Genomic DNA, 27,441 nt, shown 5'->3' on the forward strand with positions numbered 1-27,441 from the left:
TCGTTGGTAAGCAGTAGTTCGGGTGTTGTTTGTAGACAGTACTGGCCCCGTAGTCCCAAACCGTCGTGCTAGAAGCATAACGCTAGCCACCATGATCGTCGGTTGCAGCACACCCTGTCCAAGGCGGTAGTCAGTCGGACGGGAGGATGACAGAGGTCGAGACGTCTGCCGTAGCCGGCACCTCGCCGGGACCACGTGTCTCGTTCAATAGGGACGTGCACGTGAAACGTATCGGTTAGTGTACCACTCGTCAATTTACTAGTGTCCCTCCCACCCTATTGTTTTTTTTTGTTTGCCTTTGTGACAATCTTGTGTTGTTTTGTTCTGGTTTTTTGTTTGTTAGTTTGTTTGGCACTTATACACACCCTTCCATTCTTGCACTAAAACTGAGCTTCCATCGCTTCCACCCCGTTAATGTTTGTCTCTTTGGTGGTTCTGTTTGTTTTAATGTCATGTTTATTAACATCGGCCCGTGCCGAGCGATTGACACACCCCGTGCACCTTACTGCGGCGGTGAAAATGACTCAGAAAAACAATATCCCCCAACCCGTTTCTCAAACACGCCACTAGCGTCTTGAATCAGCACCACACTAATTGCACCGTAGCGCAATGCACTTACGTTTTTGCTGCACCCGATTTGCATCTAACTCTACGGCGGTCGAGTTGTGATCGTCGTCCGTAACCAACACGATAACACACTTATTAACCAACAGCAACTACTAGCCGTGGTGAAATGGATACCACACCCGATTGGGCGTCGGTTGGCTGGCTGACGTCTAGAACTGGAGCGACCCGGTCGTCACGTCATTGCCCACGGATACGCGGATGCGCGGATGTTTCCTCGTTAGATATTGGTTGGGCTGAGGGTTGACAAATGGCGATAAACTTTCGTAGGATTCACCTAGAAACTGGGCACGTTTCGATCGGTCCATTTCCCGTGCGGACATACACCCACAGTGGGGCTTTTCATTTCTGGTAGCAATAAAACCAGTATTCGTACGAAGGTTTGATGTGGGACTTGTAGGCGTTGGTTTGTTTGTTCAATTCTATGCTAGAGAAATATTGTAGTACTAGCGTGTTCCAGCATATTTTGTTTAATTATAATGAAAGATTTCTTAAAGATCTTTTTCGTGGGGATTAATTGAAATCACTTCCAAATGAACGATATTTGTTCAAAGATTTTCAAAAGTGTCATCGTATGATCGTCTAAAGGACTTCAGTTATCATTGTAAGAAATGTTCAACACACTCTTCTAAAAAGAATAATTCCCAAATTAAGAAGATAAATTAAGAAATGTAAATTATGAATATTAAAAACTAAAAAATATACGAACCATATTTATCTAAATTTAATTTCATTCAATATCAATTCAATTTAAAGTAATTTTATTTGAAAAACAATTCTTCCAACGCCATTTTTAATTAAAAAACATCTTTTAAAGATGTGTGGTTAAATTTAAGCGTAAGATTTGAGGAATATCGAATAGTTAAGCATGAAAAAGTTGACATCAAAATTATATTTATTTATGCAGATTATGGAATAATTTTGTAACGTCTTAACTCATATGTTCGTTTGATAAATCAAGTATCCAAAAATTGTAAAATAACCTTAATGCATTTAGTAAAGTTTTGCCTAATATGTGTTTCTTACACCGATGCAAAGACTAATCTGATTAAATCTACTTTAAAGCACAGCATGTGTGTAAATGTCATAAACGAGAGCTGAAATGGAACGTACATTAAATGATTTCCAATGTCATATTAAATTGAATGGCAACGTAGGCGCATTAATTAACAAATAAAGTCACCTAATGGCCTATATATTCAAGGGCCCAGCCACAGTAAGCCTCACAAAGAAGCTCCTCGAACAAAGGAGTGACAAAAAAGGAACTTGCATACAAACACCGTGTATTATTTGCACCCTGCAGCACTTACACTTTAATCAAGAGAGCAGCACAGGTGCCCACAGCGCATTGTTTTGGAGCATTGTGTGCATAAATTATTCCGTGCGCTGAACATGATGGCGAATATCGGAAGCAACCGTGGGCGTAAGCGTTTCCGAAAGCGGCCTGCAACGGATGATCTCCTACGCAGTGAACTGCTTTCCAAGTGCCATGACGGTTTTGCATGATGGTTGGACTTTTTCCTTGATTTTTTATCTTACCAGGGGTCTGTCGTCACAGTCGCCATTACTGGGATGATTTAATTATCGCATGTTACGAAGAGTTCCGAAGCAATATTCACCATGTCTCGCTGTTACATTCGATCGATTTGTGTGGTTTTGTTGAGCTTTTGCGCCGCAAGGTTTGGAACGGTTTCAGCGAGAGCCCTAGTGGAAGTAGTTGTACAAACAGCTTCATTCACGTCACCAAAAAGGAAACTGACGTGGTGGACAAGTTTTCTACAAACCTCCATCCCGCTCGAAGCGCCCATCTTGATCTAGACGAACAACGGACGTGTTTGTTTTGGGACATGTTTCGCGTTGGCCATCCACTTCCCAACCATCCAATGTGTTGGTTGGTTTGCTATCCGAGGAAGCTCTGTTAGTTTGTTTTAGTCGTCGTATCACTCTTCACACTCTGTTTGCCGCCCAGAAGCATTCCAAAGCCACCCTTCAGGCGCAGAATTGGGCCGTGTTACTTATTCATCTAAAATATTGTAATAAGCAATTTGCGTTTGGTGGCGTTCGTTCGCATCCTATGCGCCGAAGCACTTGCCAGCGACTATTATCGCGGTTGCTTCTTTCTGCCGTCGGTTTGTCACACGGGTGCGTGTACCGTACACCGTTGCCCGGTCGCCGTTTGAAACGTCCGAAACTGCGCGCGAGTTTTCCACCATTCTGCGTCAAGCTCCTGCTGAGTGGACGATCGATCGAATGCGGTTGCGGTGGTAGGGATGTTTCTGCAACAAAGTTGCAATCAGTGCCGCACCGATTCCATTTATACCTGTCAGCTGCAAATTACACGCTACGCACGGCCGCACCAACCGTTTTGCGTATCAGCTAGATGTGAAGTGCGCCGCGCACGGGAAACATCTTCTAGGCATCCCCGGAATGGGATAACGCCAACTAACCTTGGCCATAGGTCGTTCCTTTTTATTATTTCGCCCTTTTGTCGGACGCTGTCTTTTATCTGTACAATCTCGTGGGACTGCATTGCAATGGCGGAACAGTGGACGATGAATTACGACGAACGGTAGGAGAAAATCGTCCTGATGTTTTTGCAGATGTTTTTAGTCAGGTATTGTTCAGTTCTTCAGTTGCTAATTAGTTTGCAGTTGTATTAAATAACTAAGTAAGTTAACACTTACGTTTGTTTATTATTGAGTTTTTTTCTTATATGCTTATTCATGTGTTTAAAACAATTTTCTAGTAAAATTACTATTTTTACAAAAGTTCGAAGTAATACTAAAAGTTGCAATACTTGTAAAAATTCAATTACAATGCCGATGGGTCGACGACCAGTTTTTTATCTTATGTGTTGAAAGAAGTCGATTATAGGTATTAAATGCACTGAGTGAATTGTAGTGTTCGTCACGCCTGAAACTATGCAAAAATTTATGTTCTGTCCAGATTCCTAGAATTTGCAAATATTTGCATAACTTCAGGAGTTCTCATCCAGTTGTAACTGGACGGCATGCTATAAAAGGGATTATTTTTGGTTGTATTGATGATGATAATGATTACTTTTGTAACAATGTTTTGCATTTGTCTGAAAGTTTTTGTTAAAATCAATGGACTTCATACAGACCCTTTGAAGCATTTTTGATTGTTTAGAAATATTATATTAAATACGGTATATTTAAAGAATGAAACAAATTTTTTAATTAAACAGGAACTACGCCGCATCTTCTAATAAAACTCTACTTTCCAAGTAAAGTTTTTTCTCGCTTCCATATTTAAAGCCAGTTTTTAAATTAATGATAAATTGTGTATTTCAACTGTTTCAACGTTTTTAATTCAGAGCGCATATTTATATTGGTACAAGGCCAGTAACGCAAAAGATGACAGCTGTTTAAACACATTTAAGACGATCATTCGAATAATGCTTATTGTGCGCAGAGTAACAAATTCAATCTAAAATTTCAGCTGGCGCCCTAGTTGTTTAAATACGTAATAAAAGCAATCGCTTTACTCATTACCCTAGTATACCTACGCCGTTCGTAGTGCGTGTGTAGTAATTGTGTGTATATGTGTGGCAAAAATAGTCCCACTTACAGAAATTGACGTTAGAGCATTGGGTTAGTAAACACATAACCGTCTGTTTATGTGATCAGTAATCTGCACACAGTCCAGTGCAAAAGTGCACCGCACGAAGAAGACGTCTAACTAAAACCAATTGTTTACTATTTTTTCTATTCTTTTTGTTGTTACCTCCACGGATCGTGTGTGTAATTCATTTATTTGCCATGGCCACTACACGATGTTTACAAATTTTGCCGACCCATCGGCCGTAAATTAAAGCCAGGTGACTTGGTTACGTTCGGTCACCATTATGATGCCTGCGTGGTGTCGCGACATGCGTTAGCGAGATGGTTGGTAGCACGAGCTCGAGTGATCGAGTTTGGTTCAATGTGATAAAGCCTCCCTGGTGGCTGACCGGTTCCTTCGATCGGGCCCCGCACAGACCACGGATTAGCGATCCGTACGTGTGTATGGCGCAAAAGTGAATCTATGGCTGGGCACGCGAAAAATACCCTCGAGGTGATCGAATGCCATACAGCAGCGCTGAATGGGGCGAAAGGGAAGCATTTGCATAATAGCAATGCTCTATGCTAGAACGACCCGCACAGCAAGCCACCCGTTGATGGGACCTCTGCGAGTCGATGGGTTGTTGAGCTGAGCGTAATTTATTCAGCGCCGTCAGTGCCCACCGCCGTGCGCATTTCATCGCCGGCACAAAAGCGGGTTAAGTTTTTCTCTTTGTCAGCCCTTGTTTTTCCCCACCAAACGACCTTAAGGGAGCCCAGCAGAGGGTAGGTGGCTGCCGTGAAAATCTCCCCTGCACCAAATGGACAGGTCGATCGGTTCGTTGTGGGGTTGATTTATTTTGTTTCCCTTTTTTTTCGTGTGAGTGTGCGGCGGCTGTTGTATTTCACGATCGCATTCCAGCCGGTGGCGAGTGCAAGTGCAGTGTGCCCGGCGTTTTGCAGTGAAAGGCAACCGTTCGGTAGCAAGGTCGTCTTGTAGTAAGGGCGCTCCAGGAAGTGTTGCGATCCGGGCTCCACAGACGGGTCGGGTGTCATTCAATGCGGTGCGATTCCACAAATTCGTACGAATGGCATACGATCGTAATTAGCAGAACGAAGGATCCATCGCCGGCAATCATAACGTTTCCGCGTTATTAAGTGGGGTGGTTATTTTTTTTAGGTGTAGTGTTATGCTGGTGGATTTATTTTTTGCCATTTTGTAGACATTAATGCTGATTAACGATATTATATTCCAATTTATGTATCCATCGGAAAGGTAGCTCCTTTATGAGCTCGAGATCATTGCAACTGATCACTGGTCATCGATCATTATAGGCTGATCGTATATAAAATGTGCTAATAATGATGTAGCGCATTCTTTTATCATTTCCTTTACGGACAAGCTGATGTTTTTTGTAATGCTAATGACTGTATTTCTTAAACCAATCATACCAGTAAAAAAAATAAACGTTCTGTATTACATTTCAGATCATATATTTTTTATCAAAATTAACCTGATTGTAATCCAAACAAACTATTCATGTGCATTGTGTTGGACATTTGACTTAAAGCGCCTAAAAGTATACTTTGATTTTTTTTGGCCAATACATTTGTTGAGGAATAGAGCATACGTTTGTTGTACTCGTACAACAATTTACATACTTCCTGGCGTTCTCCTTTCTGAATACAGGTAGTCCCCGAGATACGCTCCAATTTCCGCGTATGTCGAATCCTAGTGCAATTTCGTTTATACTTCAAAGTCACAGAGTCGACTTCCTTCTCTGCACTTAATTTATTCACCAAATCAGGCGATTTTTAGAAAGATTGCATTAAAATAAGTTAGAAATAAATGTTTTATTTGATAAAAAGGTATTTTCGACCAATGTTTCTTAGATATTGTACAATAAACTAGCTCACTTGTCAAATTTCCAAAAACCGCGTATCTCCGAGTCCGCGCATACGAGGAACCGCGTATTTCGGGGACTACGTGTACTTACCATAGTACTAAATTAAATTTCTTACCGGTTAAATCAACGTTACGATTCTTTGGTAAAGATAATAAACAATAATATACGTTTCCTCATTTTGATAACTTTTAATAAACTAAAATGCAATTTAGCTGAATTCTTGTTCAGACTTACCATCGCTTTTAGAATATTTATAACTGCGTAAGTTCGTTGAAGTAAATCCAAATGAAAAATTAGATTGTATTTGTAGTTGTGTTTGATTTTGGGGATGCTTGTATCGTTGCTTGCAGTGGTGTAGCCTTTTACGCTTGTAGTAGTGTGAACGGGTGGTTCCGGTTCCTGTACCTTTTGGTCGTGAGAAAACTCTTTCCCTTTACGAAATACATCCTCCAGCTTAACTCTAACACAACAGCCCCACAGCTACAGCAAACCGCTCCATCTGCTTTATCATTACAGGTCCTCGGCTTGAGGGTACCCGTAGCTCTCCGGCGAACGGAACTGTCCGTAAGGAACTGCCGGAAAATCTCTCCCAGGAGGCGCTTCGTCGGGAAGCCGAATTCGTTCTTGCTCAGGCCGATAAAATCGATCGTTCCCGAGTGAGCGGCGGTGGTACAACAGCGTCGAACAACGTCACCAAGCAGCCCCCAGATCCGCTCGGTGCGGCCCGATTCAATTCGCTGCCATCGCGCTCAAAGTCACGCACGAAAAAGGTCACCCGATCGTCGAGTGACGCCGCTTCCAAAAAACCTTCCAAGAGCCTGTTGAACCTGTTCGGCCGCAAGCAGTCGGATGAGCCTGGCGCACTAAAGGCACCGGCCACCTTCAATCAAGCACCCTCGAGCAGAAGCACCCTTGGACGTAGTAAAAGTGATGTCGGTAGTTCGAGCGCATCCCGGAACGGCACTCTAGTGAAGCAGCGTAAAGTACCGCGGCGGGCCACGCAAGAACTGGGTGATCTACGGTCCATCGGCAAAAAGAATGACCCACTGACTCCGATCATCGAGGCATCACCGCTCGAGTACACGCAGCAGACCGATCCGCTGACAGCGTACGTACGTCGCGGGCGAGCCGTGTCCGAGGAGCCCAAACCGTCGAGGAGAAACACACCGAAACCGGGCGTTATGGAAACGATCACCCTGCTGCGCTCGACCAACACTGCCAAATCACAGGACGCACTGCACAGTTCCCAGCTACCACCGGAAAAGCCTCACCTTACCAAGGGCGTTACGGTGGAAAACATCGTCAAGCGGTTGTCCACCGAACGTCACACATCGCCACCACCGGCCCAGATCGTTGGCGGTGGATTCTCATACACCCGCGGTCCAGGAGAACCGATCGTATACGCACAAGTCGTTGCGAACGAGGCAAACAAATCGAAGCACACCGTCAAGCACCAGCATTACCCTTCTACCGAGGAGGAAGATCCAACCAGCACCACCATGTGGACAGCCGTCGACGGTAAGGTGAGATCAACGGGTGGGTTTCTGGACACTACGCAACGTCCCAGCCCGCCGCTGCCGAAGTATCGCTTGGACGAAGCAGACCATTCGCCCCACTCGGTCAATGGGATTCGTCGAAAGCTGCACACGAACAGCGATGAGGACGAGGGTCTCGGGATAGATTATTCTCGCCGGCAACAACGCTATAAATCGTCCGCTTACGTACACACATCGAGCAGCACCACTCACAACACATCCCGAACGTCACCGAAATCGTTTCTCACCAACTCGGACGAGGATCCGCCAATCGCGCCTAGTGTCGTGCGGTTGACACCGGTCGACAAGAATTTGTCCAACAGCTACAGCGTCCATTATCGGGGCCAAGCGGACGGGAAGGAACATCTACCGGAGTTCCATGAGCTTGCCCAGCGGCGTGAAATTCTCGAGTCTCGTATACGATCACGCATCGGGTCGCGCGATTTGCTCGATCGGATGTCACCGGAAAGAACCGTCCCGGTGCCGATACAACTTACGTCCGGCGCACATCGGACAGCGGCCAGCAGCAGTACAAGCAAGTACCGCACGACCACAGAACGTCGATCGGTGGATCGAGTACTCGATCGGCACGAGTCACCGGTACGAAGGAGTACACTCTCCCCAACACCTACCTTCCGAGAGCCGTCCCAGGAACGCAATGCCGTGCCGAGAAGAAATTCCCGTGGCTATGTAGAGACGTTCGTCACAAAGACGGTTGTGAATCGAGATGGAAAACCCGTATCGGAAGAGTACGTGGAGCGGTACAAATATCCGGGCGATAACGTGGAAGCCGTGACGAGCTCCAGGACGGTGTACGATCGCGAAGGATCGGCTGGGCGCACTGAGATTCAGCGCTTCAACCGATACATACCGGAGCACGGAGCTGCCAGTAGTTACACCACGCGGAATGCGGTCGATAAGGGTGATTCGGGCATTGAGAACGATTTTCGCAAAGATTCGTTCAATCAGGAATTCATCTCGGGGTAAGTAGTGAAGGAGATCGCCATCTTCGACGAGCTTCTCATATTTGCTGAGTTGACCCACCTTACAGGACGAAGTTCACACTGACGGAAAACGTACGCACCTGTGAGGATTTCTTGCGCATGGAGCGAACACACACGAACAGCTGTATGCGCAAGCCGAAGAAGGGGCACGTTTACCGTGAACGCAGCATCGATGATGGATCGCGCTATGATCCACGTTTGGATGAGGTTTCGGCTAGTCGCAGCTATTCCCGCAATACATTGAAACCCTCCCTGAAGGTTGACAAGAAGGCCGGTGGTCTAGCGAAGGTGAGTGAAGATGCCTCGCGCAGCAGCAGAACTTCCCTGTGCTAATTGGTTCTCCTCTTCAGGTAAAACAGTTTGTCAGCTCTACAAGAAAGAAGTTGGTCCGCATGGGCACGGATGGTTCGGATAAGCGGGAGCACTCCCGTGCCGGTAGTCTCCGTTCGGATAGTGCCGATGGGTCCCGAGTACCCGACATTGCCACACGTCGACGGCTCTCGACACCGAAATCCAGCCCATCCTCAGCGAAGCGCTCGCTTTCCTTCAAGAGCTCGAAACTGTCAGCGTCCTCTCCGCCAGACGGCCAGAAACAATCGTCCTCCCGTTCGGAATGGTTTAAATCGTTCGATCGATTGTCGCGCAAGAAGTCAAGCTCGAAACCGAACCTCAGCACAGACACGAAAACGCCACCACCGAAGCAGGCGAAGAGTTTACGCTTCTTTGGCGACACCGATACGGAATATGGCGATCAGCATGCGACCTCGTACAGATCGGCACGGTAAGTTTTACTGATGTGGATGTAGGAGGAGATAGACATTCTTAGTGCAACACTTTTGTACCTTTACCATAGGAGTAATCTCTCGAAATCGGACAAGAAATATCGCAGTGCATACGATCTGGACACGGCCCCCAAGATGCGCGATACCGCTCGCAATCGTTCGTCCTCGTTGCACAACTTGGACGAAGAGGATGAGCTGAGCCTGCGGGTAAGTCTGCCGTCCAAGTCACACAACTGTCAAACCAACTGTACTAATGAAGAAAACTCTCCACGCAGGGCAAAGATTATCGCTCGGAGGAACATTCGAGCTCATTCTACCGGGCGAGATCGCCATCACCGTCGGACTATAGGATGGAACGGACCACTACGCGAGACTACACACCGGAACGTGTGGCCAGAAAGGCGTATCCGCATCATCGATCGCGTGAAAACACTGTCGATCTGATAGACGGGGAACGATCGCAGACACCGCTCCATCAGCGTCCCGGAAGTCGTAGTCGGAGTGAGCACAAAAAGCCACCATCGGGTCCACAGAAGCCGGCACGTGCCTTCGAGCGTCGGGACAGTTTAAACAGGCAAGTTGCAGGAATTTTAGCACTGGACGCACTAGACGTAGAATGCTTGAGGTTCTTACATTCCGCTATTGCTATTGCAGGGACATTGATCGCATTCTGGACAGCTCTGGAACGGAAGGTGAATCTAGTCAACAAAGTCAGCGCAGTGTAGTTTTCCTGCATGCAACCACCGGTAAGTTAGTCACAGTCAGACAGCGTGTTTCCTGGTTCATGGTGGAAGACTGACGCCATCTTCTTTTCCCTCCGCAGTTGGTGATATACCGCACCCTCAGATAGCAAATGCACGTCGTCGGGCGTATTCACGCGAGTCACTGAACAATTCGGTCGCGTCTTCCAAGAAGGTCCAGCCCATGACACGTACCGTGTCGCGTTCGATATCGGTGCTGGCGCCCTGGAAGCCGAAAAACATTCGCGAAGGTTATGAAATCGATTACCACAAGGACCAACATCAGGCGAAACCGATCTCAACCCTGCCGCGTTCCGGTGCGACTAGCCGCCAGTCGACTACCGGCAGCCAGTCTACGCTCAGTCGTCCCAAACACCGTGCACAGTCCGGGCGCGACGATCCGGACTCGGATAAGAGCTCTTCGTTTGAGCAATCTCGACGGCTCAGTGCCGACCAGCAGCGACGGTCGAGTGGACCAAGGGACACCGGTGGATTAGCCACTCCGTACGCTTCCACCACACTGCCTAGCTCGAGACGTTTGAAGGACTCGATCGCACAGTATCCTTCACGTACAACCGGTAGTGGGTCCAACTTGAAGTATCGCCGATGATTTGGCATCCGGTTAACATGTAGACTGCAGCAAAAAAAAATCATCAATTCATACTAATTAATTGAATGTAGCATGTAAGAATACGGAGTTAAATCAAATTCTATCTCGACAGCGGTATTGCGAATTAAAAAGAATAGTTTAATTTACCACACCCTGAACAGGGTTCCATGATGCCAACGATTGGGAATAAAACCAGTCGAAACAAACGGATTTTTAAAAGAATTAATTCAGCTCCATTTTAACAAAACTGAAACCAAGTTTAACAAGTGTTGATCGTACACACTTACGACTGACGGCAGATGATGATGGCAACGAGACGAAACGAAACTGATTTTTGTTTAACAATGCGTGTCGTTCAGATCCCTAATATTCTAATAATAAAGAGTCATTGAAGTACGAGTATAACAAATGGTAGGTCAATGGTTGTACGGACAAGAAAGAAAGAAAATGATATTTTGTTCACGAACGTTTTTCAAATGAATAGGGCGATTCAATGAAACGTAATTGTCAACTAAATCTCCTAATATTGTATGCTTGGAGTAACAACTGTTTCATACATTTACCATCAATTAACTGTTGCATCACTTGTTACAATATTCAATGTAACGGAAAGTTCGAATGGATGAAACGCTGGCTAAACGTCATTTTTCGTTCGAATTTCGAACATAATATTCGAAGATGGCTGGTTTGACACCACTGGAACAGCTGGCAATTGCAATGTTGTTGTTTACGTTTTCCTTGGTGTGTGCAGTCAGAATTGCCGGCGCTAATTTGAGATTCTTTGCCTATTTATTACATTATTCGCCAAATTAGCCTTTGCAAACTGTGGTAATTAGCAAAAAGGAGTGTAAGTTAGTAGTTTTTCATAATAATTAGTTGATTGCTCTTTATTTCGGTTTGTCTTGCTTCTCTACAACCTTTTCAGTGTGATTCTTTTTACATTGTGCTTTTGATTTCATTGTAACGTACCGTGCGAAAAACACAATTAAAAATAGCTGTTTCACAAACAGTCAACTTTATCAATAACGAACAAGCAGAAATCCATTGTTCATTGCATTATGGATTCTCCTGAGAATCCACCAACTGGAACCGAGGCAGATATTACACAAGATGCTGTAGATATCTATGCATTGCTCAGCATTTTACTCGTTGCTTTTATGTGGGGATCGACCAATCCTTTCATCAAACGCGGCAGTATCGGATACAACGAACTGAAGGCAAACAGCAAATTGGGTCAGCTTTGGCTGGAAATTTGTTTTCTTATCTCTCGTTGGCAGGTGAGTTCATAGCTCCACGATCCATTGTTCGCGCTTAATGATTGTCCTATGTTTATGTTTTTGAAATGGTACATTTCACAGTATTTACTTCCATTGCTTATCAATCAATTGGGTAGCATCGTGTATGTTTTAACTCTTCAAAGGACCGCACTATCGCTCACCGTCCCGATGGCAAACTCCTTAACATTCGTCTTTACGGCCATAACCGCGCGACTGCTAGGAGAACGACAATCAGGCTGGAGTAAGTAAACCATGTTCGTGTAGTTTTTTTGAAATGTCCGTAGATTTCCGCTGAACTGATAAAATATTGTACAATTCGTTTTAGAAATTTATTGTGGAATGGCTCTAGTCATACTGGGAACTGTTATCTGTGGAATAGATAAAGTATTGTGATAAATTCTGAACGTATTATTTACAGTATCTCTAATATTAGCCGTGTACGTTGGCAAAATAAATTAAAATATTTTTAACAATATATAGTTCTATAATGAAAATAATTTTAAATTATCATCTTCAACACACCCAGTATTAACTAATAATTATTTATTATTGTATATGACGAACGACAAAAAAACAGTTTACCAAAAACATCTTTCGAAAACAATACTGCGCTCAAATGCTTTATTCTCCACTGCAGAGCTATTGCAAAGTAGTATAGGTAGGAGGGAGATTCATTTAAATGCGTTTATTATTGAAAACACAAACCCATCTTGTTCCTAATGCAGTTGTTATTTGCTTTATTATGCTGCGAGCATAAATTAAACTTTACCCTGACCCAATTATGCAGCCTGCGACCCAGATGACACAGTTGGTCATTGTTTTCCTTTGCGATAGAGCCGGTTCGCTCATGGACCACTAAACATTGACATGCAATAATTCTATGCCTTGCCCGTCCCATCGTGGCTGTGCCGGTATTTTTTTCCTTTCTTCATTTTAATTGCTTTCGCAGCAACTCCCGGGAACAAACAGAATCTCAAAGGCCGTGCTGCGGTTGAAGATACGGAAGTATGTGCTCATACATTCGAAGAGTACATGTGTGCGAGCGAGACCGAGCGAACAGAGCATCAACTGCATTGATCAAAAACGCAAAAGTTTTCCTGGGCTTAGAACGTCACTGAGGTCACCCACTCATCTGCTTCTTTGCCCTTTCCTATTTACTCGCGGTCACGGTCATTTCCAAGTGTACTAGGGCGCGGGTGTGTGTTTGTGGAAAAACTATTCATTTCCCAGTCGCAAAGCCCGTTTTGGCAAACGGGCAAAATCCGTTTCCGTTGGCAGAAATTCTCCCCCGTTCGTGAAAGTGGTCATGAATAAGAAATTGCATTTCTGGTGGAATTGGGGTTCGAGAGCGTAAGATTGGTAGCACGATGCTTGCAGATATATTTGAAACTTTGTACGTCGGTACACTACTCATGCTAGAGTGGTGGTAATGGGCACGATAAGCCCTCCGTAAGTAGGGAGTCGTTTACAAGTGGAGCTATTTATCATAATCGTAGGCACGTTGAACGAATACGAAGGAGGAAAAGTTTGTCGTTTCCATGTGCAAGCGACATGTTTTATTCATGGATCGTTCAAATCGTTGTAGTTTAGGATGCATTTGATTTAGAGTCGTACCAAATGTCTGAATAATCTCGGCAAGATTTTGGATGGTACTTACAATCGTAGCAATTAGTAAACAGCAAGATATTTAAATTAATTGAGTTTCGCTAAGCAGCAACTCCGTCTACTAGTAGGAATAATGTACACAGTTTAAAATTCCGAATGTTTCGGTTTATTCCAGCCAACTTCCAATCACACATTTTCCACCTCCAATGCGGAAAATTCTTGATCACCCAATAGAAAAACCCCACACTCACATACATAAATACCGGCTTCACATACCGATGCTTCCGTGCAAAAGCAACGCACCTTGGCGAAAACTCTCATCCCAACGTTACGGCCACATGGCTCGCGAAAAGATGTGCTGCGCTTCGCGTTGTTCGTATGGCATTGTTTATGTAGCACGTTGGGGTTTTTTTTGCTCTCTTACCGTTACCACCGCATAACGCTCCCGCATGGTATCGGTCAGTTCAGACAAGTTCGTGCTGCTGCTGTTGTTGTTTTTTTCTTCTTTCGCAAAACAAACGCTCTGCGTCGCATCACGTTGGCTCCTGCAAGCGCAATTTTCCACGCTGCGTACGAAGCATTTGCGCCTTCTTATGAATGAAACGCTCCGATCTAACGAAAACGCCCGAAGGTAGGCAATGCTTGATACGGGAAAAGGATTCGATGATGTGTTTGTGTGCGCGCTCGGCAGTGTATTGGTGCCGTTTGTTGACGACCGTGAAAAGCGTTGACTATGGTGTCGGAATGAGTCACGGGACGTGCGGCAAAGCAACGGGGAAGAGGCTTCCGAAAAAATAAGGTTCCCGATGTGAACAGATGGAACAGCTACCGTCGCATGAGAAACCCGACCGTTGCACGACAACGAATTCCTCCATTGCAGACACCACCATGGCCAGCCGCCACAACAGTATGGCAACCCTTTTTTTTGGGTGGAAGCGCGCTTCCTTTCCCAATCGGAAGCTTTCGGAAGCTTTCGGCGCACGAATCGGAAAGCTCACCGTCTCGCTCTTTCGACTGGCCACCCTTACGCAATGGCTACGGTTGCAGCTCGCAGGTGAATGTTATTAATACGCGCCGTTCGATGCGGACACATCTCACAGCGAGTTGAGACACCGAGCGAATCGGACGGCACAAAAGCAGAACCCGCTAACGCCCACGGACTCTCGTCACCCATTTGTGGGGAACGTGATTTTCTTCTGTGTCGGTGTGTGTTGGTCCGCAGACGGTGGTACAATCGTGCAGGTTAATTTTCGAGAATTTTCCGCGTTTTGCGAAGCGAAGTGACCACACCGTTGTTTACCAGTGAACTCGGGTCGGTGTGCTTTGTGGCCGGAGTGTGTACCATGGTGCGATCGCAGTGATTTGTGGTAATTCCAGCATCAGCAAATTCTCACACCCGGCGCAAACGGACGGACACGGCAACGGAACACGGCATAAAGTAAGTGTTACCCTCAGCCCCGAAAGTGTCAATCATTGTGTCGAGAAAAAAAGGGTCGTGTCTGCCCACTAACACACCGACAATACCCACGCACGGGACTCGCACATTATAATCGTAATCGTTATCGTTATTATTATCACACAACCATCCCGTCGGCCGGCGACCGGGCCTCGGTGTCTACAGGTTGTTTCGCCGTTGCTGTAGCTGTTTGGCAGGATGTTGCCAGTGTTGGGTTTGGCGGTCCACAGCCCTACTACCACCATCCAAATGGCAGTGACTAAAGGGCGACGAAAACGGAATGGTTCCTGTTTGTAGCCGTCCCGTTTCCCGGCGCTCTGTACGGTTCAGCATTAATTGTTGCCGTTTGTTTTTGTCCTGCCTACCTGGAAAAGATCTCGGTAGGACAGGGATTTGTCATTCGCTGTTAGGGGAATTAGAGTTTTTTTTTTGGTTTTTTTTTCCGATTCTTCTGTTTAATCGATGAACTACTTCCCAGGGCAGTGTTGCGAGAAAAGCGTTTCTGACTCGTTAAGTGGTATTATTTATAACGGGCGACGACAGGCACAGCACAAACGTAATGAATAATAGGTTAAATGAAACACGCTCTATAGACGACAGCTATACGATATGATATTATTCTTCACATCAGTATTTGAACAGAAATTTTATTTAAACTAATTTCTTTTACGTGAAAGTTGTTTAAAAAATAACTAAACAATACCTTTAATTGAAAACATTAGTACCAAAGGCATATCGCCCAAAATCAATGCCATTTTACGAGCGAGCGTTTCAATCAAGTTCAAACTTCGATTGGCGGTAATCGTACCGCTTAAGCTGCTACTGCACTGCCGTGATTAGACGTGGAAACAATGCACTGTAGCAAATTTTACATTTAATATACCAGAGAGGGTAAACGATTCAAGATTAGCGTGTCACGCTGTATGGAAAGGATAATGTGGATCGATGGAGGCGCCTGGTGCGGCGTAAGCTAGTGGCGGAACTCCTCGGCCAGTTGATTAGAATCAAATCACACGCTCTCGGTGCGATAGAGCGCGGGTGGATAGAAAGGAGGTAAAAGTAATTTGAAGACCTACGACGGCACTCTAATTGTCATTTGTTCGTCATTTGACGTGACTGTGTGCGAACATCACGATCAAGGACGAACACGTTTACTTTTTCGCATGCGTATGCGCCCCTTACGTGTGTGCCGTTTCGACGTTGGGAACTCATCATGCACATGAGCTTGACAGCGAACGAACTGTAAGAGTCGCTACATGCACGCTGTCGAAGCAGAAACGAGAAGCGTATTTGAATAGTTGGTACGGGGTTTTATCCGGTCCTATCCCAGCGTGACGGTATAATAGATTCCTTTGCGAATGGTCTTCAGGATCCTCTGCTGGTTTCTTCCCATCATGTTCACAGCTCAGCACACCAAAGCTGCTTTCATTAGCCTCCATTCATTATGCTTGCTATCCCCATTGAAAACGTCGCACGTACGTTGTACACATTAAATACGGCCAACACCAAGCGCTGTGAACATGTAATTGTGTAATCGATAACTCTTTTAATTACCGTTTAATTTTCGGCATGAAACGACCGTACATCACTTGTGTGAATAGTGCGCTTTACTTGCTGTCAATATCTAGTTTGATACGATGTTAGATTCGTTACTGATTTAGTAGTTTTGTGATTTGATGTAATGAATTATTCAAATAGAAAAGAGGCTAATGAGCTCTTCGAAAACTCTCCAGGTTTGGGTTCAATTCTCGACTGAACCAGTGCAAAAAGACGAGGACGGAAACGAGGTCATGTCACAGATAACTAACCGTCAGGCAAGACAGACCAAGGTTCCACAGTGAAATAGAAACAGAAAGATCAGTTTCATAATACCCGAGGAATTGAAATGAAACATTGACACAACACAATGCCCGCTTCTTTTGTTAGTCTTGGGACGATTGGAATTATCTTTCAAATACTCGGCTACAGCATGCAGGAGCACAGGAAACTTACATCATCCCCTTAAGGGATATGTGGGCGTAAAATTGGAAGGAATATGTTTCGATTGAAGCTCCATGAGAGTTCGTTTCCGCTCGTGAATCAGAATGAATATTGCAAAACGTTCGCAAGGGTGTGTGAACGAGTCGTTGGTGTATTGTTTAAATTTTAAGGCAAACGACCAGGGGAGCGTTATTCACGCAACGGTGGAATAATTTATAACAAAAACCAGCTTCTCTGGTGAAGAATAATAGTGGTACGAAAAATCACCATTTTGTTGAATTGTAGCAGATATCGGATTGCATAACTGTGGTAACAGGAATGCCCGAAACCATCATCTACTGTCAAGAACTATTAAAAATTGTTTCGTTTAAAAAAACGTGATATTCATATTCAGAAGCACACAAAAAGATGACATGTAATTCCAAGAAGTTTTGAAATAACACTTTTTTAATTCGTTTCAAATACCGGATTGACGTATATTTGCGGAAAAAATCAATGGGCATTTAATGGATCTCTCTAGAAAAAACGAATTTTTGTTACAGACAGTATACCATGCGCAAATTATCGAAAATCAAGTATTTATAAAAATATATATGAAAAAAACGAATATAACTAATATACACCTTATAACTAAACTTATATTTATATTATTTTTTTAATATTATCCTTTTAATTAAACTTATTGATGAGACGAAATTTTTAAAATGTCAATTTATGACAAAATTGCAGATTTTTATAGTCGTCAAAGTGCTCAGCTGTCAAAAAAGATTTGTCAGTGCTTTTGTTTGAAAAGGAAGGGAAACCAATTTAAAACAAAACTTGCGGACCAAGCACAGGATATAGAAAATCAAAAATTGTTCAAACATGCATTAAGTACTATGTTCGATAAATACAAAAAATGTTATTGTTAATCCTGTTGTAATAGTTTTCTGCTTTTACTGTCCTGAAGTTTTTGAATATAATTTTAAATTATTCAATTATTATAATTATTCATTATTATTTTGCTATTAAATTAAAACCAAATAAAGCAGTAAAAAAACACTAATAAGTCAACAAATTTATCAACTCATTGTGCACTGTCTACAACAATACGTTATAAATCGCACCAGTTTGCTGTTGCTGTTTTTACAACGTCCGGACAATTCATGTCCACCCCTAAATTGTACTTCCACAATCAATACATATTGACCGATCCATAATTTGCTTACTCCACATTGCCCGCAACGGACAATCAACTGCAATCGATCTTGACGGACAAAAACCAACACAAAACATCATTAATCTACTCGGATCCACCGGTTTCCATCGGCGTAAACATAGCCCACAACTTCCGGCACCATACACGGCACCGGTTACTGGACATTGTCAATTTGCTAACGCGACAGTAAGTGAAAACATCGCATCTATCTGACCGCCGGAATCAGTCACACGAGGGCATAACTTTTCAATTAAACAGTCACCCACCGTTGTACGCACGGGATTGTGTGTATTTTCCCAAGCTTCCTGCGTGAACATTTCCTGGTAAACGTCGATTGGTCGATTCAAATCATGAAAAGGATTGGATCATGACTGAAAAACACATTCCGGTCCGTACGAAGAAAGTTTCGAACCAACTCCAGATGTTTTGTGCAAATGCGATGGATGGACGCAATTTTCCTGAAATTCAATTTGAGCAAATTTGGAAAACCATTAACAACAGTTGTATCGTCGGTGGAAGGGTAACCGAGAATGGGGTCCACCCCCCTCCCACTTGTCCTCATCTTTTTGTTTAGCCGCTGGCGTAAACAATCTTTTCCGCTTGGTTGCATTGTTTATGCGACAACGATACATATTCCATTACATTACGCCGACCATATGGAGCGGTACGAAAAATGGAATTGCAAGTATGCTGTGTGAAGTCATACGTAGGGGAAGGAAGGGGTGTAAGGATTGGCAAAAACTTCTTGCAATATTTGTAACCCTTTCGTGGAAAGGTTGTTCTTTGATATTCTGAAGCATAATTTCCATTAAATATGGTTAGATACATAGTAACAGATTGTTTTAGAATTATTTGTTTGGGAATTACGACTTTTGCTCGACAATATTTTTCTACTCGTGGTGCCGTCGTTGTTTTGGTGCCGTGACCAGGATAAAATATCTAAACTATTTTAAAAAGTCTCCTTTCACTAGTTGTTCATTATTTAAAATGTTTGATTCACATCCGTGAGAAAAAGTTGTTTTGAAATAACTACACATTACGTGTTGCTTAAAATAGAACATTCAAACAAACAATTTAATAAATAATATATTTAAATCCCGATAAAGCAAAAAGAGTAACAGAGACCACAAGATCCTATTTGCTGATGTGTATGGTGATTCATTTTTTAACGGATAAATCACCTAACACATCGAAATTTCATTTTATCGGCGTATTTTAAACCTGTTCCCAATCAGGAAAGTTTTCCCGACCTAGATGATACCTTCCATGGGAAGGGAAATCGTGAGAAACCGTTCTAGTGGCGACAGTTCATAAACCAAACCGCTTCCACATAAATTACTTTTGATTATTTATTCTGGTTCGATTTCTGCCCAACGCTCCAAACGTCCGAGCGGATGAGGATTTTAATGTTTACGTTACGTTAGCTTGACTAAAAACGAACCGGGACCGAAAACGGTGCCTTGTTACTCCAGCGCGGAAAACAAAAAAAAAACGCACTGTGTACTACGCACGATATCGATTTCCGTGTAGACCCACGATTGTCCACGTGTAGACAATGGGGTTTGGGGAGGCATTAACTTTTTCCTTCACTCTCTCTCTCTGTCTGTATGTGTGAGTACGTGCATTTGTGTGTTTGATCGCTCAACTCAGGGCACCATCAAGGGTCGACCTTCACCGTGACTTTCCCGCGCTACAATGTACTCTCAACCGTCCACCGGGCGAAACATGTGCGTTTGGTCTACGAGCCTTTGGTTTTCGCACTTTCACTTGTTATTGGTGCCAGGTACGACTAGGTGGAAAAGTAATGGAATCAACCGGGTCGAGAAAGATTGCGATCTTTCCATCACAGCCCGTGCTGGCAGTGCTGGCTGTAAGCAAATTTATGAATTTGTTTGTGCAAATTCCGATTCGGGTCGACTATTTTTGTCGCTGTGTGCTGCGTTGGGAGAGTGTTTTTTGTTTACTAATGGACCGATTTTATTAGTTATGAAATTAATCAAAATGTATGTATCAATATAGTTTATAGGCTTGGGAGTGTCATTAATTATTCTTTTGGAATGTATAAATATGGATGATTATTATTGTTCAATACATTGGGTTAGTAGGGCTTGATTATGGTCAAATTAATATGTAGTTTTTGCTGATGCAAATTAAGAGCAACAACTTTTCGAATTGTCTAAGCTCAGATTTTTACGCATCTTAAACTCATTATATAAAGGTTCATATTGCTATTTTACCTACCAGTCATATTGTCTTTTCTCGTACTTTAAAACTTTCATAAAGTTTTTGGGTAAATTAACAAATATAGTTCTAACAAAAAATGTATTTTCAATAATTTAAAAAGAAATGTGTTCGTGGAAACGGAGATAACTTATCCTTCTGTACTTCAATACATTTTTGCATTGAAACCAAACTTACTACTCTCCTTTAAGATACTTCGTTAAACGGTAACAAAATGACCAGATTTGTAGAATGATGTTTTCATAACAATCATACCAGCAAGAATATTTAGACTTTCGAGTAATTCCGGTTTTGCTTTTAGATTTCAACATCAAATGAAGTGATTTTGTGTCATAATAACATATAATAATAAAATTGCAGTATTTCTTCCTACACGTATAAGTGCGCCTGAAAGTATGCAACCCACTATTCAATTGATGAGTATCAAGGTGTTTTTCATAATGAACAAATAAAATTCATAGTTTTCCATAATAATCCAAAGAATTCAGGGACTTTTAGCATTGTTATGATAATGTAATTACAAATATTAACAAACCTACATGATGAGCGCTGTCACATTATATTTTTTATTTTATTTTTTGTCCTTCAACTGCTCATCCTTGCCCAGCATCACAATGCATCTAATCATCTCGCCGTGAAAAAGAGCGTTTTTCCCTCGCTGGCGCACATTTTCCATTTTGCAAACTTTCCCATCCCAGTGAATGTCACTGTAAAGGATTTCCGGTAAAAAAAAGCATCTATCCCCTTTTGCCTCCCAAACCAAGTGCTCCATTCTTCTACACACTCAAACGTACCTTCAGTGGCAATGCATAACAATAGCGAGTCCATGTATCCAACTTGAAAACCACTCGGCCGTACAATCCCGGCGGGAGGATTTTTCCACGACCATGCCGGTGCACACACTGTGTGACGGAAAGTTGACTGTAAATTCCGCCTCATTCAGGTGTGTATGGGTGTGTGGCTGTCTTGCTGGAAGAACCCATATCCTTTCATTTGCGAGTGCTTCGGGAAAAACATGATACCGAGCCGCGAAAAAAAAAGCAACAGTGAATGAAACAGAGAAAGAAGAACACATGCAAAATCAAAATATCAAGCTCATCCAAGTGATACGGAGTGAAATGGTTTTATTTGCCATTTCTTGAACGCGATCCCACAAATTATAGAGCTATCGATTTTAGATCCCACACATTTCGGTGTACTGCTTGTCACTTCTTTTGGGATCCATCGTATATTTTTTTTTTGTTTGCTCGCATTCCTTCTTGCCAACAAACCGTTTCGGAAAACAGCCGAACTACGGTGCGTGCTTATGCTGCCGTTGACACTGTTCTTAGGCTGCCCGTGATGGTGCGCTAATATTGCGTCGCCACTGCGGGTGGCACCAATTACTGTCCCGGCTCTATCGCGCTCCTTACGTCATCGATACCGATGACACACGGAAACACGCATAGGCAACGATGTGGCGAACGTTAACAGCTCAATGGACGGTAACGGTTTTCAGGGATGAAGTAACATTAAAAAAATGATACAAACCTGTAGCATAGCTTGGGTTGGGTAAAGTAAAAAAGCTGCTTGTGTGATTTGGGAAAATGAATACCAGACAAGCCTTGTCATTTTGTTATGGCGTTGGTGAGATTTGTCAGTTCATATCAGTACCAGCTCGATGGGAAATGCTTCATATTTTATAAACGAGACGTTATGCTGTGATACATTTTGTGAACAGTTGGGTTGAAATAGTTATGCTTGAATTTGAATTAACTAACATTTATTCTTATATATTTTCTTATTTTCATGTTATTTTGGCAATTTATTTCTGTTCATCCAGCTGTTGGCTGACTGGTATATAGAATTAAATTCACACGCAACTATATTTTCGATCACCTTCATCCACTTTCCTATGCCTCGCCGTATGCAGATTTTCTATTAAACCATCCTAGTTTTGCAAGAAAACACGCAACTAATCCATGCCAAAATGCTAACAAAACAACGTACAATAAAAGCAGTTCGCGCACTGAATTTCATTACAGCGAACACGTCATGATGGCAGGAAGAATGTTCGCCCTGTTGTTTATTTGTGTTGTTTTTATTTCCTCAAAAAGCCACCGGAAACCGGGCAGGTGCGTTCCATTTTTGGAATACTGTATTGTGGGAGAAATGTGCGAAATTGAAGTGAAACTTGATATCGACTGCTGTCGCCTTCGGTTACGCTCAACGGCGAACGATTGCTTAGACCGGCAGGTACCGGCTGTGGGTGTGGGTGTGATTGGTAATAAATTTGCATCCGAGACGAAATATTGGACACGTAACAATGGAATCCATTTTTGCCGCCAGAAAGATCAACGTGGGCCAGCGAATGAAATGTCGCCCACTGGGTGTGTACATACTTTTTTTTATCCGCTGAACGGCGAATAACATGTTTTCCCAGCGAACGCAAATGCAAATAATCGCTTTTCTTCTGGGAGAAAAACCCTCGGTATTTATTACCGGTGGTCGGTTTTGCATCATCGCACTGGTGCTGTGTAATGAACATGATTCACTGACCTTAAACCGTACTGGTAATTAGGATGTTTATTTGCATAGCACTTTGCGATTTATTCGTACGCTCAATAAACATATTTTGCATGCCATCGGAACAAGAAATCTGGCATACTAATTTCATTCGGCTGGAATTTTCTTAACGCTGATGATGTATTTGTTTGTAACAGTCCGGTAAGAGTATTGGAATTTTGTATAAATATTTATTTTAGGGTGCAATGCAGCCAAAAACGATTGTTTAAAACAATTAGTTAGTGTAGCATATTTTGCTTAAACGATGTAACATCATGTTTATCAATAGTTTTTATTTAAAATTACTAATAATTATAAATTAATTAAATAATTTCTTTCCTTTGTCATACAACACATTTATTTTAAATTTATGTTAACATTTTCTTTCGGCAAGTCGCCTGAATTGCTGATTTATTAACGTGCAGAGGAAAAAGTCAACTATGTAACATTGAAGTATAAACGATTTTTGCATCATGAATCGACATACACGAAAATTCGAGATACACCGATCTTTATCTTTTTAATTATAATTAGTTAATTATTTCCTGAATTCTCATTAATGTTTGTTTTCGACCATAATTATCGTACAGCCAAGCTCTTGATCAAATTTTATACCTCGAATGTTCCACCTTCTTGGTATCAACAACAACAATAAGTTATAATCAGCTTATGTTATTTCACTGACAGATTTTTGACCGTTATTCCCAACCATTATTCCGGAAACAAAGGGTTTCGTTAATTGTTTTCGCCTTTGCACCGTGGCCGGTCGTCACACACGCTGGGGGAGATTATTTCAATTAAGCCACCGTATATGCACCAGAAGGATGATGTTTCGCAGCTTACATTTACATGGTGTGCTGGTTAATGGTCAAGTGGACGAAACCTTTCCACAGTTTAATGAACGATCCTTGAACGGAAGGCGATTTTCACAAACGACCAGGCGTCTCCATCGTTCCGCAACTCGTTTCGGATGGATTCATAATTATTGAAACCAGAAACCCCAAACCACGCAAATACGTCAACATGCGGTTCACTCACATCTCAATAATGTTTTTTTTTTGTTTGCTTTATAACCATCGTTCACGTTGTTTTTGGGTGACGGATTGGGAAATGTGTTTTCGGTGTATGTGCTGTCATTTGGGGCAAGCTCAATTTACAGAATTTATGGGATTCGCACTGGATTCGCAGCTGGAGCATAAAGCAACGCAAATACAAAGCCAATCGCTGCTGCCCATGACAGGGTACAGGATGTGTACGGTTGCTTGCTGCGTTTGTTAAGTTTGATTGCCTTTCGACGAAACGCACTACCGACGCGCGCATTCGGTGTTCCGGTGCAACTCCTGATGCATCGCTATGGTTCATCCAGTCCATTTTGTGCGCCAATGGACTGGCATAACCCGACCATGCAGTAACGTATCAAAACCATCGTCAACAACTTTACCGGTTCACAACGTCAAACAAATGCCGCCCGGGAGTGGTACAATGGAGCATAGGTTGAAAAGCTGTTGAAATGCTACCGTTGTTCCGGTAGGCGTTGGCGTTGGATTTGGCAAAAGGAAAGAGAATATTGTGGGCATAATTTATGAGCCTCCGTATGGGCCCAGAGTACCATTACGAGAAGCGTGTAGATTCCAGTGTCCTTGTTTTCTGCCAGGTCGCTGACGGGAAGGACTGCTCGTGTGCAAATGTTTGCTATGCAATTAGGGTTTGTTACATCCATTCGGGTGGATTATGCCATTTGTCTGCAAGCTGAGCTGAATGTTTACGATATTGCCGGGATTTGGTGGCACATGATCTGCAAATTTACATCACACACCGTGCAGGGTAAATGGTGCCGGTCGGTAAATTAAAGTATTATCAACACGATTCAAATAAGATGGTTACTTATATGGTTCATCGTATGCATATTGTACGGAAAATATATCGTTTTCTTGTGTTTCTGTATGATACTGATAGTGTTCTGCTATTAAACCATAAGACATCATTATTATTATCAAATTTCATGACCTTCTCCTTATATTGTTAATAACCTGTTGTTGTTTTTGTTTTTAAAAACCCATCCAAATGAAGCAATATAATCGATTCCTTTAGTGGATTCATTAACTGCGAAAAATGATGAGCCTATCTCTGACCACGCTTAAAATCCCCATCGCTATCCTTTTTCCTTTTTCTGCCGTGCCTTGCCAATTGTGGGCGGAAGGGAGAGAATATTGATTTTTGTCTGCCCCTAGCGCGTACTGCATACTTTATCTGTTCCAGGGTTTTCGAGGTCACTGTCATTCGCTCGGACTGCTTCTATTTTCATCCCAACTTCGATACGAATGTCGGTGCGAAGACAGTTCTACGCCGGGGCCAGTGTTGTGTCGTCGGTAAACAAAAGCATTCAAGGCATGGTTTGAAAAATGTGACTGTGAGGTTAAGGTTATGTTAAAAAAAGTGGTAAAATGAGATCGATCAAGTTGATCGATTAGATAGTGGTAAGCAATAATTGATTCATCTACTGCACAAACGACAAGTGGTGCGTTTGGCGGGTTTGTTGAAAGGGTTTGTTTAAAGCATTTAATGCGTCTTTGCTTTGTTAGTCATTTCCGCAAGTCTGTCTCTTTTACGAAAACAGGTTAGCTAATTTATATCAAATTATTTAAATTTTAATTGAATTCTTAACTAACATTCTTTTTTATATTTTTCGAATATCTTAACTAGACCGTTTGTGTTTTTACTATGAGCCAAACCAATAGATTGATTTGTGACAGCGTCAAAGTCCTGTCAATTCTGACATTTGCAGGCTCCAAAAAGTAATCTGTTGCGCTACATTTACTAAGCAGATGGAGCGTAACACCTTTGACGTGAATTAGCTAATCGGTTACCAGCATTGAGGCCAGGTAGTTAGACCGTAGTGTAACACAAATAATTATGCACTAATTTAAAAAAGTCATATTATACAGAGACTTTTCGATTATGCAGTTATTTTTATTTTTCATTAATCACAATAGATGTCAAATTGATTGTTTCTCAGAAGCAATATAATTGATTCGATCATCCTCCCATCGTTGCTAAACTTAGTTGGGTTCATAAAGTGTTTTTGATAATGTAAAATGTATTTTAAATAAACATTTATTTATTATCAAGTTAGAAGTAAGCAATATTCTTAGTTTATTGATGAACAGCCAAAATTTATTGCACCTTTTTCTGGGTGGTTTTTACCCTCAAACTCAACAACTGCAACACCAACTGCAACATCTCTTGTAGAGATAACGTCATCCATATCTAGTTTACCTTAAAAACTAATCAGCTGCAGCGAATATACATCGTGTAATAACTTGTCGTTTGTCAACTCCAGAGACTATTCCTCGACGACTTCCTTCAAATGTCTTTCATCCTTCTCTAGACCCATGAATTTTGCCAAATAAACAATCTCTTCTACTACTGATACTTCAGGTTCCAATTTTTTGAACATATTTTCTGCTATACTCTCGAGCCACAGGTTCTTCCGTGCGTAGGTTGCAATGTAAAAGAGGTCCTTTCAGAACACTCGTAGAGAGAGGTTTTTGTTTTCTGTCAACTCAAAACAACGAAACAAGTACACATAATGAGCTCTAGTCTGAGTAACTTTCAAGAGGCAGCACCAGCATGCTGTACGCCATTTTTTGCATTCCACATAGATAGATTCCATAAAGTTAATAGAAGCGTTCCCAAATTGATGAAAACAGCATATATAATAGAATGTTGCTAGAATATTTTGCTCATCATATCACATGCCGAAGATCATGTACTGCCGATATCTTTTGTGCTCTTCGCGTAGTTTGGCACTAAAACATTCTTTCAGTCAATTAATTCCATCACGCATGGTACGGTGCGTTATCGTAATCTTGCAAGCAATTAAGGGTTAAATTTCGCAGGGCGGACCTCAGCGGCAGTTACGTCTACATCGCACACTATCCGCCACAGGAAGTGAACCGTCGGATGTGCCTGTGACGCTGAAAAGGAAGTTAACCCGCCCTGTCAAGAGTAGATGACACGAGTGGCACAAGCACTAATGGTGCCCTTGTCAGTTTGGCGCTCTATTCAATTATCGTTTGGGCAGAACGTGGGCAAGAGACATGGGCATGGGCACTAGTTGACACTGGGATAATCCACCATTCGTCGGTCCCTTACCGTTTCTTCCGTTTTTTTTTTTAGTAAATCGTTCACCATCCCAACCGGAGTGTGCTGTGAAAAATCGGTTTCCTTCCGTCCATCCGGTCTAGCCACAGGATTGGTGTTGCATCGATCAATCGATCCACCGGTTGTTTGTGTGTGTTTGTGTGTGTGTGTGCTGACGAGCGATTACTCATGCTTCCTTGGCATGGTGTAAAATCAGTGGTTCGGTAGCAAA

General features: G+C 42.7%; 2 protein-coding genes across 2 annotated transcripts; both read left to right on the forward strand.

The window, feature by feature from the left end:
• Positions 1-146: 146 nt before the first annotated feature.
• LOC128301029 (uncharacterized) lies at positions 147-11,167 on the forward strand. Its single transcript, XM_053037330.1, has 8 exons — positions 147-234; positions 6,611-8,612; positions 8,681-8,921; positions 8,984-9,414; positions 9,487-9,622; positions 9,691-9,989; positions 10,070-10,161; positions 10,239-11,167. The coding sequence occupies exons 1-8, from the start codon at positions 147-149 to the stop codon at positions 10,763-10,765; spliced, it is 3,816 nt and encodes a 1,271-aa protein (XP_052893290.1). The 3' UTR covers positions 10,766-11,167.
• Positions 11,168-11,502: 335 nt separating this feature from the next.
• On the forward strand, positions 11,503-12,478 carry LOC128298160 (transmembrane protein 234 homolog). Its single transcript, XM_053033901.1, has 4 exons — positions 11,503-11,612; positions 11,691-12,042; positions 12,124-12,283; positions 12,368-12,478. Exons 2-4 carry the CDS (start codon positions 11,824-11,826, stop codon positions 12,433-12,435), a joined length of 447 nt encoding a protein of 148 aa, XP_052889861.1. The 5' UTR covers positions 11,503-11,612; positions 11,691-11,823; the 3' UTR covers positions 12,436-12,478.
• The last annotated feature ends 14,963 nt before the right edge of the window (positions 12,479-27,441 follow it).

The sequence above is a fragment of the Anopheles moucheti genome, chromosome 2 (assembly GCF_943734755.1).
Source record: "Anopheles moucheti chromosome 2, idAnoMoucSN_F20_07, whole genome shotgun sequence".
In the NCBI taxonomy this organism is placed as follows: Eukaryota; Metazoa; Arthropoda; class Insecta; order Diptera; family Culicidae; genus Anopheles; species Anopheles moucheti.

Coding starts and splice junctions, on each gene's coding strand:
- LOC128301029 (XM_053037330.1), top strand. CDS start 147: ATGACAGAGGTCGAGACGTCTGCCGTAGCCGGCACCTCGCCGGGACCA. Junction 235..6,610: donor CGTGCACGTGAAACGTATCG/GTTAGTGTACCA, acceptor TTATCATTACAG/GTCCTCGGCTTGAGGGTACC. Junction 9,990..10,069: donor CGTCGGGACAGTTTAAACAG/GCAAGTTGCAGG, acceptor TTGCTATTGCAG/GGACATTGATCGCATTCTGG.
- LOC128298160 (XM_053033901.1), top strand. CDS start 11,824: ATGGATTCTCCTGAGAATCCACCAACTGGAACCGAGGCAGATATTACA. Junction 12,043..12,123: donor TTCTTATCTCTCGTTGGCAG/GTGAGTTCATAG, acceptor TACATTTCACAG/TATTTACTTCCATTGCTTAT. Junction 12,284..12,367: donor AGAACGACAATCAGGCTGGA/GTAAGTAAACCA, acceptor AATTCGTTTTAG/AAATTTATTGTGGAATGGCT.